Raw genomic sequence first — 20,575 nt, forward strand, 5'->3', positions numbered from 1 at the left:
CGAGGATTTTTAGCACTTTTTGAGTTTGTGTACTTCTACCACGTTCAACTCACAAATTTGGCAACAACCAACTGCTTTAATGGAGTTAGTATTTTGTATCAACTTGGTTACACATTAAAGCAGTAAAACTAACAAAATGTAGAAGGAAAAAAGTTATCCACGTTCTGGAGGCTGGATCCACAAAAACTGTACATTAACAAACACACAAAATACCCTTATACAGGATTTGCACACAGCTACATGGTAATGCTTTATAAAATTACTTAGAATGGCTAAATAAAGATTAAAAGCTTTTCCCTTAAGGTGTCGCCACAGCGGGAGCATGTTCCATACATGGATTTGGCACAAGTTTCTACACCAGATGCCCTTCCTGCTGCAAGCCTCACATTTTATCTGGGCTTGGCTGGGTGGGGCCATATCTGTTGGGGGTGGGATTTGTACCTGTTGCCTTTTGCATCCCAGCCCTATGCTCTACCACTGAGCCACCTATAATGGCTAAATGTGAGTGTTGTTGTTATTATGTTGTTTGTGTTTAAAAAAGGAAATGCCACTTTAAAAACTAACAATGTTTTTTCTGCTACGAAATATTGTTTTGCGAATGAGATTTTTTGTTTTTAAAGCTAAATATCACGGATAGCAGAAATTGTTTAAAGCACAATATGAGATATTTCACAATATACTTTTAAAAGCGAATCTTATGTCTGAAAATGATTCATCCATTTGTTTTTGTGTTTTGAGTGTATAGTCTCTGTCCAAGGATTTGGAAAAAGTGCATCTTGATGACTACAACAGAAATGCAACACACTTAAGACAACAATTAAAGATTGATATTTTAAAACAATTTATATTTTGACGAAAATGCATAGCCTGACAAACTATTTTAAAAACCGTCATACATTTTTTTTCAGGTGATCAAACAGCCAATAAAGTATGCAAAGCCCCAGAAGTTTGTGTTTTTTTTGGTTTTTTTAATGCCTGTTTGTGTAGCAATACAGCAATTATCTCTTTATGTATCTAATAAATTTAAAGCTCTGTAAACCGCACCACAGAACTGAGACTTCGCGCGGTCACGACACGCCCTGACGTTACAGTAGGTCTGCTGTACGTGCACGCCGGAACCACTGTTGCTTTCACGTGCTCCGCCAAAAGTTATGATTTCAACTTAAACAACTTTCAAAACCAACACTAACATCCGTGCGAGTAGCTCAGTAGCGATTTATGATGAAATGTTCACTACTCTGGTGTCTTTGTTTATCGAGATGGAGATGAATTTTAGTCTGCGCGGCTAAGTGGAGTAGCTGCAAAGCTAGAGAGAATAAGAAAAAGCTGCGTGTAGAGGAAGCAGTTTGGGGTTTTTAACACTTGTTTGGCCATATTTAGGGACTTTAAACCAAACTTGTAATCTTTTTGAAAAATTGTTGAAATGTCGGACAGGCCCTGAAGGCACCAGGGAAAGCGCGCTCCCTGCACGTGCCCGGTGTAGCTGTCAGTAAGCGGAGCCTGCTCGCATAGCGGGACGACAAGCCCACCTGGACCGTGTCGAACGAGAATCGTGCACTTCGAGTTTTCCGTTGTTGTCTAACTGAAAACTCGTCTTTTTTTTTTAAATAATAAAATTCGCCGTGATAACGTGCTTCCCAAATAAAGAAGCAGTCTGGGGTTCCGCTTTGAGCAGCTATGATGCGGGGCTTAGCTAGCTAACGTTAGCCGCGAGCTAGCATCCAACGTTTGGGCTGAAGTAACGTTAGCGGAGTCCGCGAACCTTCTCTTGGCTTTGTGAGGGTGATTGAACTGGATTAAAATGGAGGAAAGTAACCCTCTCAAGAAACTGTTCCTCTATCTGCAAGACCCCCACCTTGTCTCCCGCTTTCAGCACTTGTGTGGTGTACGTGGGACGTTTTCGAGGACCACCACCAACGCTGACAGCATCAGCAAGGAAGCGGAGCGGACGCACTCGCACCACAACGGGGATTGTTGTCGCCACATTACCGAGGAACAAGAGACAGAAAGCTTGGCAGCAGTCGGAGCTGGACCGGGGGGTGGCATGCATAAGAAAGCAGTGGGGGTCCGGAAGAGGATTACCGATGCAAACACTGAGAAAACGGAGCAAGATAGAAGCGCTCGCCAGAACGGAGCAGTGACCGCCGTGGGAGAAACGTTCGATGAGCGCAGCAACGGTGGCAGACTCGCCGCGGCTGCAGCTACGGGTTCGGGCGGTTGCAGCGGGGCCGGGTCGCAGTTCTCAGGGGTAACCGAGTCAAAGGAGAAGGGGACGGAGGAGGGCAGCGAAGCCCCGGGAAGTCCCACACCGAGCAGCACATTGAAACCCCTCCGCAGAAACTCTCTGACGGGCGACACCGGGCAGGAGTTCCACATCGAGAACCGGTTCTTGTACTACCTCTTCACTTTCGGAACCGAGCTGGGCAACGAGTTCTTCTACATCACTTTCTTCCCCTTCGTCATATGGAACCTGGACGCCTTCGTGGGCAGAAGGCTGATCATGGTCTGGGTCTGGGTCATGTATCTGGGACAGTGCACCAAGGATGTGATCGGCTGGTCTCGGCCCGATTCTCCTCCCGTGGTCAAAGTGGAGGTGTTTTACAACTCGGAGTACAGCATGCCGTCCACACACGCCATGTCGGGCATGGCCATCCCGTTCTCCCTGTTCGTGATGACCTACGGCCGGTGGGAGGTACAGTAAATTCCGCCTAAACAGACTGTCACACCGCTGGAAAGGAGAAGAAGCCAGGAGCCGCTTCCTCCTGGCTTCATAGTTCCTCTTGTCATGTTTCACAACATTTGCTGTCACGCAAAAGTGCAAATAAAAAATGCTCAGTTTAATGGAGTTTAAGTAGAGGAACCTGTTAAAAGTCTTTCCTTACGTTACTGTATACACACAGCTGATTTCTCATCAATGTGATTGAGTTGGTGACCAAAGTATTCAAACAATATTGAACTTGGCTCAAAAATATGGTTTCTGCAGAAATACAACATGTTCAGGCCTTGCTAAGTTTAAATGATCATTTCTGGCTATTTCATTTGGAATTTGATCCAACACACATTTTATTTCATAAAATTAACGTTTAATTACTGTGGTAGCAGTAAAAAACGTCACAAAACTTTTTAAAATGAGAAACAAATTCCTGGGAAGTTATTTGTGCTATAACCTGCAAACAAACTTAAACTTATAAAAATAGAGTAGAAAAGAATATGCTTTATTGTCCATGAAGTGGAAATTTCTCTTGGACTCAAGTGCTGTTACAGTAGCTGCTCCTTAAAATCACCTCATGTCACAGGTAAAACGCTTCAAAAGGAAAAACAAATGTTCTTTTTTCCATCACCTGCAGATTTGGGGCGAACAAATAGCAGCTGATAAATGTGGACCTGATTTTAAGCGCTTTCTTTAATGCCATGTGTTCAGTCCACAATATAGCATTATTATTTATTAAATATATTATTTTAATAAGCATTTTTTTTGTCCTTTCCGCTTATCCCGTGAGTTCAGTGTCGCCACAGCAGATCTTTTTTTTTTTTTTTTTTTTTTTTTTTGCCGGATGCCCTTCCTGACACACCCTCCCCAATTCTACCGGGCTTGGACCGGCACTGCACAGCTGGCGAGGGGAATGGGCTGTTAGGGGTTCAGTGTCTTGCCCAGGGACACTTTGACATATAGCCAGGGATGTTCGTGGACGACTGCCTTTACTAACTTATCTACAGCCGCCCCAAGCATAAAGCTGCAAATAAAAGAGGTGGAGTAAACATATTTTACTCTGAGTTGAAGTAGGTTGAAAGTAACAAAATGGGAATGGTTAAGTAAAGTGTAGGTACCTTTTAAAATAATACCAAAGTACAGTTCATGTGCCCCATTAGTTTCTGACTAACGGCAATATCCAGACCAAATGTACAGTAATTGCAGTTAATTCCTCCTCCTCAAAGTATTTATTTTGGTGCAGTTATTTCCAGAGCATCACCAGAATACAACAACTTGCCTTATAAAACAGCCTCTTGGCAACAAAACGAGGAAACATGCAGAGTGAGGTCAGTCCTCTGCTGCTCCATCATTAACAGTTAATGAGTTATTGGCTGGGTTGATAACGTGGCACCAGCCCGAGCATCTGTACAGCTGTTGGAGCTTTGTTGATTTCATACTGTTGAGTATAGGGGTCTGTTTTACTACTTAGTTTAAGAAGTTTCCAGTTTTTATTTTACTCTGTCTACTTATCTAATAAAAAAATTTAACTTAAGCTTAAAGAATTAAGCTTCTTAAAATCGTGTTAATAATACTAATATGTGTTTAATTATTATGTAAAGACTCACAGACAAGTCTGACAACTTAAACTGTGGACTTTCAGTTGAGCTGAAGGGGTGTATTTCCCCGCTGCTCTGCAGTGGTCATCATCCCAGTCCTCAGCTCCTCTCTGGGGGGCTGTGCTGCAGCTGCACAACTAAAAAACAATATAGTGCAAATGGTTGCTTTATCATCCAGTGAATGTGCTGTGGTTTCTGCACTTTCTTTTACTAAGCGACGTGGGGGATCCCTGTGGTATGTTGGTTGAATCCCAGCAGGAGAGATGGGCTTGATTTACGGCCCTTTACTTTCCCGTCTGTTTGAGAGTGGGAGATAAGAGAGCCAGCTCTTGACTTTCAAGATAAGACAGATTTAGTGTCTGTATGTCTCCCTCCTCTCCTCTTACGCTCAACAAAAGTCTCTATCGGTCAATGTAAACTTGAAAACATTTGAAGCTTGTCTATTGTCCAAGGCCTTCAATGCACATCTTTGAACAAAGTAATCTCTACTCAGCTGCTGACTGGCTTGTGTAGAACATCAGATAAGACGTTGACCTATGTCTCACTTTCTGATTCAATCTGATGCTTTTGTAGTTATTTTTGTTATTCTTCAACTGAGATTTTTCAGAAGATCTAACACCTGCAGAGCCCACGCTTACTCTGTAAACTGGCACTTTATGAATGGAGGGTATTTAAAGGCTGCTTCATACCACACACCCTTGGAGAGATGGACAGGGACACGCACAGGCTCACATTCATATTACAGCTGGGGATAGAGTTCATGGACATGTTCCATGCATACTGCAAAACACCATTGCAACTGTGGATAGTAAAAACAATGAGAAGAAGAAATTATGAATGTATGTGTTAAATGTATTAATTGTGTTGCTGTCTGCAGGGAAGCAAATTATTGGTCTGCACGCGTCATCCGCAGAGAGTCCATCCAGACCGTAACAGAGTAGGAAGGTGATGAAATTCACATCATGGACATGGACATATTGTCACAGAAAATATGAATCAGCCTTAACAGGAAAATGTTGTCACGGATCAAAGTTTTATCTGGCGTCTGAACAAGTTGGTGAACACAGAAAGAAGCAGCATATTTATTTTGTTAACTCCCCTCATGGGCACACAGCAGGTCCCGCCCTGCGGCTTCTGTCTGAATCTGCTTTATAGATGTCTAATATGCCAAACAGCTGCGGTGTAGCTTCACTTCTGTAATATCTAAAGTTCTTTTCCAGGTCTTTCTATAAAACAGCTGTAATAAAAGACAGCTGTTTTATAGTGAAAACATTTTCGGTTCTCCTAAATCACACAGCAGACAGATAATTTATTTTTCCCTGATCGTCTTTGGCCTTCACGTTATTGCAGCGCTGTGATCTGGTCTGATGGACTCTTGTGAGGATTTTCTCAGTGCTTAATTTATGATTAATTAAGACCTGTACTTTAGCTCTGACTTGCTCTGGTGTCATCACTTCGGTGCAAAGCCTGGGGAAAACTGGGTCTAGAGAGAAGATGAGTACTTCTCTTTTTGTTTTGCAGGAGCAAAAAATAAATAAATTTGCATTAGCAATCCTGCTGAGAATGTTGTTAACACCCCGTTCTTATTACTGTTTCAGTAATACACCAAATTAAAGCAATATTTGAAACCTAGCTTCATCAGTTTATCATATAAACATGCAGAATTAGGTCTTGACATTGTCTTAAAGTGTCCTTTGACATTCAAACCACAGAACAGCAGATAATCGGTGTCAGGCATGTTCTTACCTAATATGCTATCTTGCTATAGATGAGGGGAGGCCCCAGGGTAGAGAAGCTTGTCAAAGTTCAGGGTTCTGGGTGTTAATGTTAGACCACAACTTTTTAGATGTTGTGTATATTTATCTATATGTCAGATAATAGTGACAAATGGTGACTGATTGAAGAAAAATTTAAATTTTAGCAGCTCAGAGGGAGATATTGCATGAAACAATCAAAATAGTTGCATAATGCATGTGAGTAGACTGAACACTTAGTTAACATGTTCTGTGTCTTGAGAATTCATAGATATGACAAAAGACTACTAATGACATAACAATGTAAAAATTACTTTGTGCACCTCTGCCTATTGAGAACATTCTAGTTGTTTTAGCACAAAACATTTAAAAGCGCGATAATCCAGCAAAGGTTTTTAAAACCAAATGTCTTGGTGCTAAATGAAACATGTAGAGACTCTGAGAGCACCCTTCATCTGTCAAAACCTTTAGGGAGAGTAAAGGGCTTGTCCTTCCTCGCCCCTGCTGCTTGCCGTAGCCTGTCTGTGAGGTCTCCTAAATCTGGATCGAAAGACTTGTCTGAGCAAAGCAGGAATGTTTGGATTTGGATGGGCTGCAGTCAGGCGCACCTCCTCTCATCCCACCTCCCTCCTCCAGCCCAGACAGTAACTGAAGCCAGATGTCTCTGTGGAAGACAGTCCTCAGAGGGAAATGTGGGAGAGGATGAGGGACAGAAAAGATGAGACTAGATGGTAGATGAGAGGGGCTTAGACAACATGAGACTAGAGGGTAGGAGAGACGCACAGAGGAGAGAAATGGCTAGAGATTAGAGGATTAATATAGAAAGGTGAAGAGGAGGAGGAGGAAGGATGAAAGACAGACTGAAGGGCAAACAGGTTTGGAGAGGGGGCGATGAGAGGAGATGCACGGCTTTGGGGACATATTGAGATCTAAATTCCCCATTATGTCGTCCAGTCAGAGCAGAACAGAGAGCATCATGGTAAACAGTCTTTGTGTGAGACTTCCTCCCCTGAGTAGCAACTTTAGGTGGGAACACTGCAGCTTTTCCTGCAAACATGAATGAGTTTAACAGTATAGTGTTTCCTAACTCCAACCCTGAGTTGAACATTGTGTTTTCATTCACGTTCTAGATGAATATCATGCTAACCGCTGTGCTGTTGAATTCAAAAGAAGGAAAAGGGTTGTACGCTGGCTGTGATGCTTGGATGTGTTAAAGAATAAATAGCTGGGCTTGTTTTGTTTTTTAATGACACACTGTTTTCAAAATAGTTTCATCAGAACTTGCACGTTAGGAAACATTTGTGCATAAATTAAGATGTGACGTTGGGTTCCCTTATGGTGTTTTTGGACAAAAGAAGAAGATAAAGAAAAACAAGAAAATAATTGGCAGATTACTCAGTAATTAAAAACATACACAAATTCTGGATATTTAAATTAATAATTTTTTAACTGTTTTCCCTTCTGAATACGTCGAGCTTAACACATGTAAAGATGCAGGTTCTAGGTATCAAACACCCTTTATTATTAATGTATCAGTAATTGGGACAGGACTGAGCAGGAGACCAGACTGATTCACATGTCTGCAGTGTTCAAAGGCCTCTCGTGTTTGTGGACATAGATGTAGAACACAGCAAACCCCTCACTCAGGCTTCCAGTCAGTTAGTAGTGTGCAGAAACCACAAGCCCCAGAAAAAAACCCCGTGTCCTTGAAGCGTTGCATCAAGTGACCACTGCAGCACCGCTGTGGTCACAGGCCTGACGGCATGAGCGCACAAACATGGCAGTGAGACCTACGATATTTGCTCTCTTTGGACATGGACAGACAGAGGTCACTGCACCATTTTGCCTTTATGCCCTTCGTAGTTGATTAGGGACGGGAGAATATACTTTCCCCTTAAAATTATTCAATGCACAATATGGGATTCATGATATGACATTCTGGTACCGAAGAGCGGTTTGCTCACTACTGCTGCTTCTGGTCTTATTGTACAGTCAACAGGGGGCCTGGGGACATGATGAGATTCAGGGCATTTTAGTTTTGGGATATATATTAAAACTACAAATGTCAACCTGACACAAGACAAAAGAGGAAAAATCCATCCAGGAGTTATGAAGACGATGACTTGTTACTTCTCTAGTGTGGCTAAAATGATTAAACACACATTGATATGTCTCACTATATGTGGTAGTTATTGGTTTGGTAAAAAGTTCAAATTAGATACCAACATGACTATAAATGCATGTTTTTTTTACAAAGTCATAAACCTGCTTTTCACCTGCCTGGAGACACTTAATCATAGATTAATAAGGTGTTATGCAGCAAACTCAAGGCAACATTTTCATGTTTACATTTGTACAGATAGTAAAAGATGAGTATTACTTTCCTACTGTTAACAAGCTGTGAAATCCCCACAAGTCTTTGGATAAACATTGGTCAACTTTAACTGTGGTTAGTTTATTTACAACCAAGCACTGGTTTAACAGATAAGCAGCAATGATTTGGAACAAAGGTCACCTCAATTTCACAAACAAAATACTACCGTCCACATGCAACAGCCTAATGTGGCATCATCCATTTAACTCGTCGTTAGGGCCGTGTGTCTGTCTGCTGCACGCTTTCACTCAGTCACCTTAAAATTCCTACTGAACGCAGGAATACAACATTACTGCAGCAACAATAGATAACGTGTAGGAGTCAGCAGGGTTCATAAAGTGCAAACGGAAGGATTGTGATTAATATTTATCTTTATTATGTGCCTGCTGTGTAGCTGAGCTATTCAATTCTTTTTGTCTTTAGCTTTCTTGTGCACTTTGGCCCTTAAACATGGTCTTTGGAAAAATAACAAATATCACTGCTTGTACCTTCAAAAAGTTGACCAAAAGCCAGCAGCCTAAAACAATGGCACAAAGAGTAAGAAATCCTTATTTGTACAGCTATAAATGTAATATTTTGAACAAGTTTTTGTAGCTAACAGCTGTTAGAAGAATAGCAGAGAAATTCACAGGAAATCACTGAAGGGAGGCTGCACCATAACCCAGTCTCTTATCTGTGTTTAATTAGAGATAAAGTTCTATTAAGCAGGTCTCCGATGTGTCATTTCCCCCAGAAGGCTTGACGTTTGGGAGTTGCTGAGATGGTGTGACTCCCAAACTGCCAGGGAGTCTCAGGCTGGTGTGTGAGAGGAAATCCGAGCTGTCTGAACACACCAGAGCCACAATGAGGGAAACAAAAGGCTTTACGCAAGTGCACAAACCTCCACAGCCCAGCCTCCATTCTGTCAGAGCTTTTAGCCCAACTGTCACTCACGTTGTCCTTTCTCTTGCTCCATATGAAGCCCCCAGTTGCTGCATGTATGCAACTTTTTTTAAGAGCTGCTTAGACAGTAAATGGCAAAAGTTGTTGTTGTTTTCATTTCACTTTTTAAATGATTTTCGAGCTTATTTTGCTGTTTGTGTGTTTTTCTCATACCGATAAGGTGCTGACAATTAATTTGTATTCACTTGTTCATTTATAATTCCATCCTGGCTACTCAAAGTCCAAGTTGAGCATTGAGTTACATGTCACATGCAGGTCTCATGGCTGCAGATCAGATTTTGAGGCTCATGTGACTCAAAACTGAACCAGTGACTCACAGCAGTTTCTTTTTTTCTGCTTGCTCTGATTAGAAAACACGTAATCAGTCTCACATGAAAGGAAAAAGAATTTTCAGTTCCAACCTTTTGCCACAGCTCACATGAGAAACCCTGATAAGGAAGTGGCATGATTACTGAAATATTTATGAGGTCCTTTGAGTCCAGTGCACATTGAAAGATAATCATATCCACTACAGGACTGCAGCGTTTTATTGCAGCTTGTTAATGGCTGCATGCGAACAAAGTGTAGCTAAATGTCACTTACAGCTATGCAATTATCTTATCATCATTGTAATCAGAACAATAAACATGCAGCAATTTATGTGTTGCATAAAGTGTTGCATAAAGTAAAACGTATAAAGCAGCGTCAACCTCACATGCATTAAAAAAACCCTGCTAAAATAAGAAATAATTCACATATACAACACTGTACGCTCAAAGGTCAAAGGTGCTCTGTGGAGGGTTTCCATCTACCTAAGTAATGCTGGGTTCAGGGCTGCAGGTTGGTCACTTTGGGTTTTCACAATTTAACGTAAAAGGGATTTATCTCCTCTGTGTGTTGCTTTCTGTTGTGTGTACTGTATGAATGATGCACTTCATCCTTGCTGCTTTCTGGTTGGTGTTGTCTGTCTCTCAGTGGAGAGGAGATTGCTTAGCACAGATCCTGATAACCAATAATATTTCTCATAAATTAGCAAGTGATTGTATGTGGAGTTGTGTATGGAGTCATTGTTATTTTGTGGTGGTTTTTAATACTTATGTTAAGGTTTAAGTGCTCATCACTAAACCAGAGCTGCATCATGTTTGCAGCCTCGTCACTGCATTTGTTGCTGCTAAATATAAAGTTGTCCACCTCATTTTGCCTCCAAACGTGTGTGTGATGTTGTGTTTAAAGCGCTCTCCTTTCTCCACAGTACCCCATCACACTGGGCTGTAGCCTGGCTCTCTGCTGGTGTCTTCTTGTCTGTGTTAGCAGGATCTACATGGGAATGCACTCAGTCCTGGTAAGTCTGATCTCACACACATGCCCACAGGTGGTGCCAGCTTGGCATCATCCTGTCCTTTTTTATGATACAAGATATCTGCATTGTGGGAAAGGGTATCTGAACAGCAGCCCCCAAAGCTCCTGACCAGACGTGGAACAACAACACAAACTCTATTAACATAAGTTATTTGGCTGAAAAGTCGTAGATAGTTTTTTCATGACCTAAGACTCCTACTCTCTCTCGACAAAACAACCCTGACTGAAGATCAGCTTACTAGCTTTTTTAGAAAGCCGTGTTGTCAAAAATCTGTAGCCACACTACAATTTCTAATGTATCAATGTGAAATGACAACGTGAAAACACTGTCACATTGTTAAGGTTCTTACTTATTCCGACAAACCTACAGTGAAGTCCAACCTCCCGTCAGCTTTACAGAGGTTTACATCTGTTTCAGCTCATTGTTTACTGTACTGATCACTGCACTTTTACTTGACTCCGTTTATTTTCAGTCCCAGCAGGCGGATGTTTTTAGAGAGGAGGCTGTGACCTGTTCATCTGCAAACAGCAGACAGACATCATTACAGAGGGATATTTAACAGCTAAAGTGTTCCCCTCAGGATTTGGTACAGGCTAAGAACAAAGCAGAAAGAGAGGGAATAGTGGGCTTCAGTAAAGAGTGGGCACAAAAATGACTCTTAGTGAAATTTGACATTGCTCTTTGACTCCAAGAGTGTTTGCTTTACATTCACAACTTCTGCACAGCGCACTTCCCCCAAGTGGCTCAAGAGTTTAGACCTTTTTTCAGGTTTAAATCTGCACTTTTTATGACCAAAAACACGCTGTAACAATATTTATTTCTAGTTGATCCTAAAAAGAATAGTAAAACAGTTCTTTGCGGTCAGTGACCATCCTGTGAACATTCAACATATTCAAAACTCTAACTAACTAACTGATAATACAAGATTTGTCTTTCTTCACTGACAAGTCAGTGTCTGCACAGCAAAGCTCTCAGTGTTAGACATCACTTGACAGTAACAGGCTCTGAGGTGTTGTTGATGTCATAAATCCTGCAGCTATGTCCACATGTTGAGAGAGATTTAAGGTAACAGAAACCTTCTTCTTTCATCAGATGCAAGTGAAACCAAACTCCCATCATACACTGCAGATGTGATCTGTCATGAACACATTCATGAGCAGGTCCGGACTTTTGTCTGTCGATCTTTGTGCTGTTATTTGCATGATGCAGTTAGGAGGCGGGGCTTAAAACAGGAAACTGTTCCAACTGTTGATTTTAAGCAGGAGGTTGGAACTGATCTTCAGCCTTCAAACAGAGGTTTACTTTCATTAGCAGTGTGGACAAACCAACACAGGGTCACCAACATGTTGCTGCTGCATCTAGCTGCTTTACACCCAGAGGGGTATAAAGACAGTCTGTAATCCTCTTCCTGTACCACACAGCTAATTCTGACCCTACCTATCTATAAATCCCCCAGCCCCTATCCAACTAAGATCAGTGTGGACATAGGCTTTAACCAGGAACAGCCACATCTTACAATTCCCAATGGAAACTGCTGAGAATAACTTGTGCCTGCAAAAACTTGCCTCTTTATCTTTTATTTGCTGCTCTCACGTTACAAGAGGATTTTGCCGACAGCGGGGCTGTGGCTGGATGACATCATTGCTGTGTAGACATACAGATGATTACAGGTAGAGTCATGAGAAACATAATCTGACACCACGGGGTGTTTTTTTTTTTTTTTTTACCTCAGATGAGTCTGGCTTGTCTGAGACTCACAAGAATTGACCAGTAGACATGGTGTTGACTTTTAGCATCAATGTCCTCATTGACTCATTGGTTGTCTGATTAACCTTTTGCTTGTAACCTAAATTTACTGACCCCTGAAATTCCTCCTCAATCCTCTTTAAGTTTGTGAACCCTGGTCAAAAGCCTTCAAAGTTGGTCGGATTACTTTGCACCATTAGTTATTTTAGGGAATCACATTATCTGACAAATAATTCCAACATTTACACCAGATGATTTTCCACGTGTCAGTCGCATTAGTGTTGCATGGAGTCATTTCTCTCGTTGGTAAATGATGTCAGTCTCCGCTGCACTGTTGGGATCAGACTGTCTAGGCAACAGCCCCCTCAGCAATCCCCATGTCAGAGGGACTGATGGCTGCTGCTGTGGTGTGGGAGCAGCAGACATTACAACACGTTGTTCATTCTCCAAGATAAACTCAGAAGGTCCTGATCGGAGACTTTTTGTGGTTGTCTGTAGATTAAGACCTCCACCTCAGAAACCACATTCTCATCCGCCTTCTCACATTTCTCACCAGAACACTCAGCTCCATCTGTGACCATCCCAACGGAAAATATACTCCTGTCTGTGTCAGATATGTAGGGCGTTGTCTAAAAGACGTTTTTCAAATCATTAATTCACAAATTGGTTAGATTTACAATTCACAGTCAGTAAATGACACGACGCAGGTCTGAGTCATTCTAGTCTGAGCAACTTGAGACATGTTCTGGTTTATCACCAGATTCAAGTGCATCCCTAGCACTTAAAGGATCGTGACTTTTAGCAAAGGTCAGCGTTTTTAAAGACCCACTTCCCTTATTCTGTGCTTCATTACTGTGATTATGGCTTTGACAGTGAGATGGTGATGATACTTTTACACAACAGGAGTTTTTAAAGTACTTCATTTACTGTATATCAACTGTTCCTCACATACATCTATATTTTTGTTAAGCTGTTTGAAATACAAGCACATGCAAAGCTGTGCAACGTTTCAAGGCCCTGAAGTGACGCAGCTTTCAAAAGCAATGTCATGAATCCACTTCAGACTAAGGATAAATCTCTACCCAAGTTTTTTTTGTGTGTTTCCATGTTTTGTGGCACAATGTTAAAATTTACAGCTGGTGACTCTAAGAAGGGGCATAAATTGTATGGGGTTAAGTGCGTAAGCCACCACAGGCAGCAGTATCATATTTTCTGTAAGCACCACATGAAGGCGATTTATTTCAAAAGTGACATTTCGGTTGAGAACTCTGTAATCTGTGGGTTGACATGCACACAGCTCCTTCCCACCTGATAACACATTCTGATGTCTGCGCCAAGGGCCAACGGCTCCACACTCGGGCCACATGGGAGCTGTTGTTTCAGGCAGTGGAGTTCGAACGCACGGCAGTCCATTAGTGGTCGGCTCTGCCAGCCCTGCTGGGCACTTAATGTTCTCTGGAAATCATCACGCCCAATGAAACTACATCCACCTCTTTTGTTCTGCAGCAAGAGCCGGAAGACAAAATGCTGTTCTGCTCCTGAAGATGTCAACATATGCGAACCTTTTAGCAGGAGCCTTTTCACTCAGGCTTATGAGGAACACGTGCGATCGGGTGATATCAAGCTAAAACTAATGCAGTTTCAAACATCTGTCCTCCAACACTTTCTGCCTTCATGAAGCTTCTAATGTTCAGTTGTAGTTGCTGGGTGTTGATTCAAATTCATGGTCCTTTCCGACGATTTAATTTGTGGTTCTGTTGAGCTGTTTTGCTGCCCCCTTGTGAAAGGATCACTTGCCCCCTGTCTCGTAACAATCACCAACTTCACGCAGTTTAACAACATACTACGATAGAGTTTTCATGTTATTCCGACACAAAGCAGTTTCTTGTTATCATGAGATCCAGCGCCCACAGCTGGTGCCCACATTGACTTTTGTAACAATCATTTAGCAGATACAGAAAACCGGATCGATTAAGTCAATAGGATCCAGATGAACAACAGAGACGAGCGACATTGAGTCAGGCTTTACATCCTGGTCCTTAGGCTGTTTCACTGAGGACATCCACACTGACAGAATACACACTCATTCATTTTCATTGAAAGCACTTAGGATAAAAGCTTCCATTGAATAAAATCACTATCTTGTCCTCTTCAGGACGTGTTTTAGATCGAGCCTCTGTCAGGATTCCCACTGCCTGTCTCAGTGTTGGGGAAAATTACAGCCAGCTGAATGCGTTGCCTCTGTGTGTTTGTCAGTAGGACAGAAACCGAGTAAAGTGACATGGCACAGTGTCCCGCTGGGTTTCCCGTCCGTTATCTCGCTGCTGACTCACCTTTACATATTCAGACAGTAAACTGGGGGGATTCAGTCAGACTATCAGGACACAGGTTGACGCTGAGCAGTGTGACACCAGACTGCAAACATTGAGATTTGAGCTTAGATGAACCACAAGCAGCCAAATAGACATTTCGACTCTAACGTGATGTCAGTTTCCATCTAGGTGACCATCAACATCAATTTATGTAAATATATTCACACTGAAACACTGAAGATGCTGACAGCAGTTTTTCTCCAGTAATGTATTGTTCAGTTTCATTGAGGAACCAGTTTTAGGGTTGAACCTCTTCTCGTTCCTGCGGCAGGAAGCCAACTGTCAGTTTGTTGCATGGGTCGATAAATGACTGCGATGACCTTTATGTTTGAGTCCACAGTTTGTTGACATGTTGGGCTCACTGATTTCCTGTTTCCTGACAGTGCTCTTTAACTTCCTTCATCCCTTAGAAGGAAATGCACCGACAAATATTTATCTAAAAAGGTTACGTGAATCAAATGCAGTTTGGTTTTTAACCCTGATGGAATTAAATGAAACCTTTGAAGTCAAACTCGTATCCTCTTCTTACATCATCTCTGTGCACTTGTAGCACACAGCATCTTAAATTAGTTTTATATGCACAAGTTCCATCAACAGTGAGCAGCACTTTGCTGAAATCAATAAACATATAGAAAGTAATTCCATCACTACAACAACTTGCTGCTCTGTTGCTGAATTTCTTTTTCAACAAAAACAATATTTTTTGAATAAATTCAGTGTTGTTCATTCGCACACATTCTGTGTGGCTACATACTGTGTGTGCAGGACTTGGCTTAAGTTAATTTATGGCAGCTTCACATTGTTTGTGGATGAATTAGTGCTGTAGCAATGTACATTATTCTTAATATATTAAGAGGTGAAACAAAAAGTATATAGTGCAAATATTGTGCATTTTACAGCAAATGTGAATTTAGACAAAGTCTTCACTCTCGACAAAAGTGCTAGTAAGTTTGACCCTCTGAGGAGCTGCTACAGGAGGGCGTCCACTCATTGCAAAGTTCAGTCCCTGGCTTCTTCTGTCCTGAAGTGACTTCAGATAAGAGCCAAACCCAACATTTTATCTCAGCCCACTCCCATCAGTGTGAGAATGAAAATTTGGTTAAAAATCTAAATAAAAACAGAGAATAGATTCAGTCCTTTTACAGTCATGTGTCTCTGTCCACCCTCCAGGACGTCATTGCTGGTGTCCTCTACAGCGGCCTCATCCTTCTGCTCTTCCTGCCGGCATTGGACCTGATCGATGGCTTCAACCTGACCTGCCGCTACGCCCCCGTCATCATCATCTGCCTCCACCTGGGCCTGGGTCTTTTTTCCTTTACCCTGGACACCTGGAGCACGTCGCGAGGGGACACCGCTCAGATCCTGGGTACCGGTGCTGGTGTGGCGCTGGCATCCCACGCCAACCACTACCTAGGCCTGATGCCTGACCCAACACCGGACCAGCTCCCATTCACCATGCCCCCCCTCAGTCTGGGTCTGGTGGGCATGGCACTGCTGCGGCTCATCCTGGGAGTCCTGGTGCTGGTGGCCACACGGGCGCTGATGAAGGCCATCACCATCCCATTGGTGTGTCGGGTGTTTGGGGTGCCCAGTGGGGATGTGAGGAAGGCCAGGCAGCACATGGAGGTGGAACTACCCTACCGCTACATCGTGTATGGGGCTGTGGGCTTCAATGTGCTCTTTCTGGTCCCACTGCTGTTCCGCCAAACACAGCTCTCCTGATTAGATAGTTCACTGCCTGGTCAGTCACTGACCACAAAACAGTGAAGTGACCTTTAAAATCTTCATCTACTGATGTTATGCGATTGGTTTTCCTCATTTCTCACCTGGAGGCAGCTGGTTTGGGACTGATGGTGAATTAAAGCCTAAAAACTGATCCGGACTTTTTAAGTTGTGTATCTTATCTTATGGTCGCATTCAGGATTGATGAAGCAGGAGCAGCAAAAAAAACTGTAAAAGATTCAAACTGCCACTGATAGAAAACCTGTGTCTTAGTACTTATATTAAGAGTTCAGACAAAGAACTACAGGTAAGAAACCTGACTCCTCCCCACATTTATGTAACGACTTTACAGGAAATGTACAAGTTGTTTTCAGTCTGTTAACAGACAAAACATGTTTAGCAACTCAAGAACGTGACAGTGTCACAGTTTCAGTAAATCGTTATAACGTGTTGGGAAAAATGTTTTCAGTTTTGGGTCTGGAGTTCAAACTTTGTGTGGTTCTTTGTCTGAAAGCTTCTTAATATTAACATTTGCTCGTTTGTCCCACCTCTTAAAGCAATAATCCCTGTGATAATAGGGTGTGTGATTCCTTAGTGTCGGATTGTGTTGTTCTAATGCAGAAAGCTTCCTCTCTGACCTGTGGACTGTGCATCCCTGTGTTCAAAGTTTCTGTCTGACTACACTTGTACTAAAGGGCTCTTCCTACTTTTTATTGTAGACTTTTTTTAAGACAAATTATTGTGTGTTCTCTGCTTGGAGATTTGTTGCTTTTCCTGTGACTGGGCACATACTATATTATTCAGAAGAAAGGAAATGTTTCTGTATGTATGATGGGAATCTGTCCTTTCTGCGCAGATTGTTTGTTCTTTTTAAACACTGTAAAACCCGACTTCCAGGTTGATAACGTGGAAGTGCACTTGATGGCACTCATGCACTTCCTGTACAGAAGAGAGCTTCATCTCCTCATCTCAGGAGGAAAGAGTGGGCAGAGGTAACGCTGCTCTCAGGAGGGAAGATGCATGGATCAGTGACTGCCCAGAGACAGAGGGAGGTCAGGGTTACGGAGGGAGGAAGATGATGCTGCTCAGGAAAAAGTCACGAGAAGTCTTTGTCTTAGAGAATAAACCTAGAGTGGGAATTTTCTGAAATGCAGTTGTTTCTACAGGTAAAAGGTGGCAATTTAACGAGAAAAAGGATGGAAATAATATTCCTAAATTTGAAAACCACTTGGTAGTGGACAGACGAAAGTCAGCTTTCACACCATCATAATCACAAGACGACGACTTTGAAATCTAACACAGATCATTTGAATCATGTTTTTCCCCAAACACTGCTCATAATAAGTTTACGCAAAGTAAATGCAGGAAATGGTTCACATCATGTTGAGCCTTAACAAAATCACAAGAAAGAACAAGATTGTGTGAAACATTACATTTATCGATACGTTTGGCAAAACTTTACCTGCTTTTTCCCGTATGTCCGCTTTTTGGTAAAAGAGTGTTGATTTGTTATTAAATACTATAAACATTTAAAGCTAATATTACAGTCAGAATTGTGCTGATGACGGTGTTGGAATGAGAGAAGAGCTGCACCAGCTGTTCACAGTTGATCACTGAGACGTTTCTGTCAGAGCTGAAACAATTGACATCACACTATTGATCATGTTCCAGTTCTAGAAGAAGACTTGCTGTAATACACAAAGACTAACAAGTACCTGTGGCTTTCCCTGCTCCTGTCGTCCTCCCGCTGATTGAGTCCCAGAAATGAATAAACCCTCCTCAGACCACTGGATACCCCTGTGTAGAGTCACTGTTTAATGCCTGTAGGACTGGACCAGTCTGAAGTCTTTCCCTGTGCCTTCTTTATATTTGTACTTCAGAGGAGACCAAGGACTATTCATGTTTTGGGGGGTAAACAATTTTGACAGCTCAGCACTGTGGCTGCTGTTGGAGAAGCAATAAAAGTATATAGCGAATTTTAGGCTTTGTTTCATATTACGACAGCTTTGTACTGGACTGTGTGAGCCTCCCTTTAATCCCAAATGAGTTTTTGAGTTGAGGTAGCAGACATCAGACCAACACAGCAGCAGCACAGTGTTGTCAGTGAAATGAGATAAAAGTCCATCGTAAGGTCGCAGTCATTCATGCACACGTTTACATCTGAGGCAGTTTGAGTTTGCTGCTCCTACAACACTAGTGCTTGTTGGGCTGTGACCTCTGCAGGTTTCATATCTGTTAGCAAATACAGTTTAAATCGTGTTTCATATTTGTCTCTTTCTCTGTGTTCCATACACCTAAAAATTGCCTTCAGCTTGTTCATTTCCAGTGTTAAGTTACAGAAAGCGACCAGCCAAAATGACGCCACTGCACACGGTGGGACAGCAGCTTCGACACCAGAACAGCAAGTATCAAGTGAAAACGTTCTCAGCACACACACACCTGAAGCTTTTCTCAACTTAAAGCTTTGTGGCCATGTACAACTGTGCTTGTTCCGGAAAGAAATGTGGACTTGATCAGAAATTCAGTATAGACATTGCTAATGTTTGAAACGATCATCAAAGCCGGAAGTGGAATTAATCACTGGAAATTGATGTTGCAGCCATAAACAGGTTTAAGTGGAAAACGAGAAAATCCCCAAGTGACCTCAGACTTTTTTAATGGAAGTGGAAGCAATTTCAAACCCTCTGTAACCAAACAAACAGAAACGCAGAAAGTAGCCTGGCTGGCTAAATTCTTCACTCAGGCTGGAAAATGCCAGATTGTTTTGTAAAAGAAATTAGAGTGAATTTTATTTTTGAGATTAGAAAGTTTCTTAAAAAGAAAGGTCCAACAAATGTCATATTTCCTATGATTTTCTGGTCTGCAAACAAACTGCACTGATGACAATAACAAGAAAACGTGTAGTCTGTGTTAAGTCTGAGCTGTTATGACTGATTCCATTCCATTAATTTATAGAATTGTAAATGAAATATGAGTGGCTGTGGTAACTAAGTACATTTACCTATTTACAGTTTGGAGATATTTCTAAATGACTATTTCACTTTTCTGCTACTTCTTACTTCATTTTAGAAGAAAACATTTCACTCTTTTTCTACTACATTCATCTAACTGCATTTACTTTTCAGATTGTAACGTGTTTTTTTATCCCTGCTGTGAAATTCACAAACTAGTGTGGGATATTTTATCATTGGGATATTTTATATGTCAGTGCTTTTTCATGGAAAAACTGTAAGAACACGCTGTTTTTTATGGTCATCAACCAGTTGAGTAACCTGTCTTTTCCCAAGAACAGGCTGAAACTGAAAGACCCGAAAAGGTTAGAACGTGGAACTCGTCTCTCCTAAACCTGTCAAACTTCTGAAGACTATATATAAATAGTGGATAAAGTAACATGAGTTTAGATGATTATTATTCCAAAAGCTCATTTTGCATTTTATATTTACATTTGTAGTTTACAGAGTTGATTCAGTCGGTAAAATACCACAAGTAGCTTAGGAATTCGGAATATTGCAGCCCACGTTCCAAGAGGATGAAAGACATGATGGAGAGAAAGAAAGAAAGAAAGAAAGAAAGAGGCCAGTTTTTAAAACCAAAGGGGACATTTTTCTACAGCTTTTGGCTTGTCCCTTCAGGGGTCACAGCACCAGGGTGGCCCCAGGAGGGGTCCCGCCTGGTGGGGTGGGGTACAAAAATGTGTGTCATTATAGCATTTTTTTTCCTTTTCATTAAAGTACTTAGTGTTAGTTTGTTTGTTTTTTGTAATTCAGATACTTCTTTTTGAAAATCCCCAAACTGGGATCAAAAAATACTTTTAGATTTTGTGTAAAAGTCTAAAGCACATGTTTAGGGTTTTGCACAAAACCAAAATGTGTTTACTTGTTTTAACAGGCCAAAGTATTTCATTTTTACTCCTGGCTACATGATTTATTAGGATTAGGAGACTGTAACCTATAGTAACTATAGAAACACTACATTTAAATTTGGTTGTTAAAATTCTGTTTGTGGGTCGTGTTGTCAG

General features: G+C 41.7%; 1 protein-coding gene across 1 annotated transcript; it reads left to right on the forward strand.

Annotated features, from left to right (window-relative positions):
- Positions 1–1,291: 1,291 nt before the first annotated feature.
- LOC137101033 (sphingosine-1-phosphate phosphatase 1-like) lies at positions 1,292–20,131 on the forward strand. The gene is made up of 3 exons (XM_067478861.1): positions 1,292–2,692; positions 10,610–10,699; positions 16,006–20,131. Exons 1-3 carry the CDS (start codon positions 1,802–1,804, stop codon positions 16,555–16,557), a joined length of 1,533 nt encoding a protein of 510 aa, XP_067334962.1. The 5' UTR covers positions 1,292–1,801; the 3' UTR covers positions 16,558–20,131.
- The last annotated feature ends 444 nt before the right edge of the window (positions 20,132–20,575 follow it).

The sequence above is a fragment of the Channa argus genome, chromosome 16 (assembly GCF_033026475.1).
Source record: "Channa argus isolate prfri chromosome 16, Channa argus male v1.0, whole genome shotgun sequence".
In the NCBI taxonomy this organism is placed as follows: Eukaryota; Metazoa; Chordata; class Actinopteri; order Anabantiformes; family Channidae; genus Channa; species Channa argus.

What these genes read in the sequence shown, in the direction of transcription:
- LOC137101033 (XM_067478861.1), top strand. Translation starts at nt 1,802, where the DNA reads ATGGAGGAAAGTAACCCTCTCAAGAAACTGTTCCTCTATCTGCAAGAC. An exon ending in TGACCTACGGCCGGTGGGAG is followed by an intron (nt 2,693 to 10,609) that starts GTACAGTAAATT and finishes CTTTCTCCACAG; the next exon opens with TACCCCATCACACTGGGCTG. An exon ending in TGGGAATGCACTCAGTCCTG is followed by an intron (nt 10,700 to 16,005) that starts GTAAGTCTGATC and finishes TCCACCCTCCAG; the next exon opens with GACGTCATTGCTGGTGTCCT.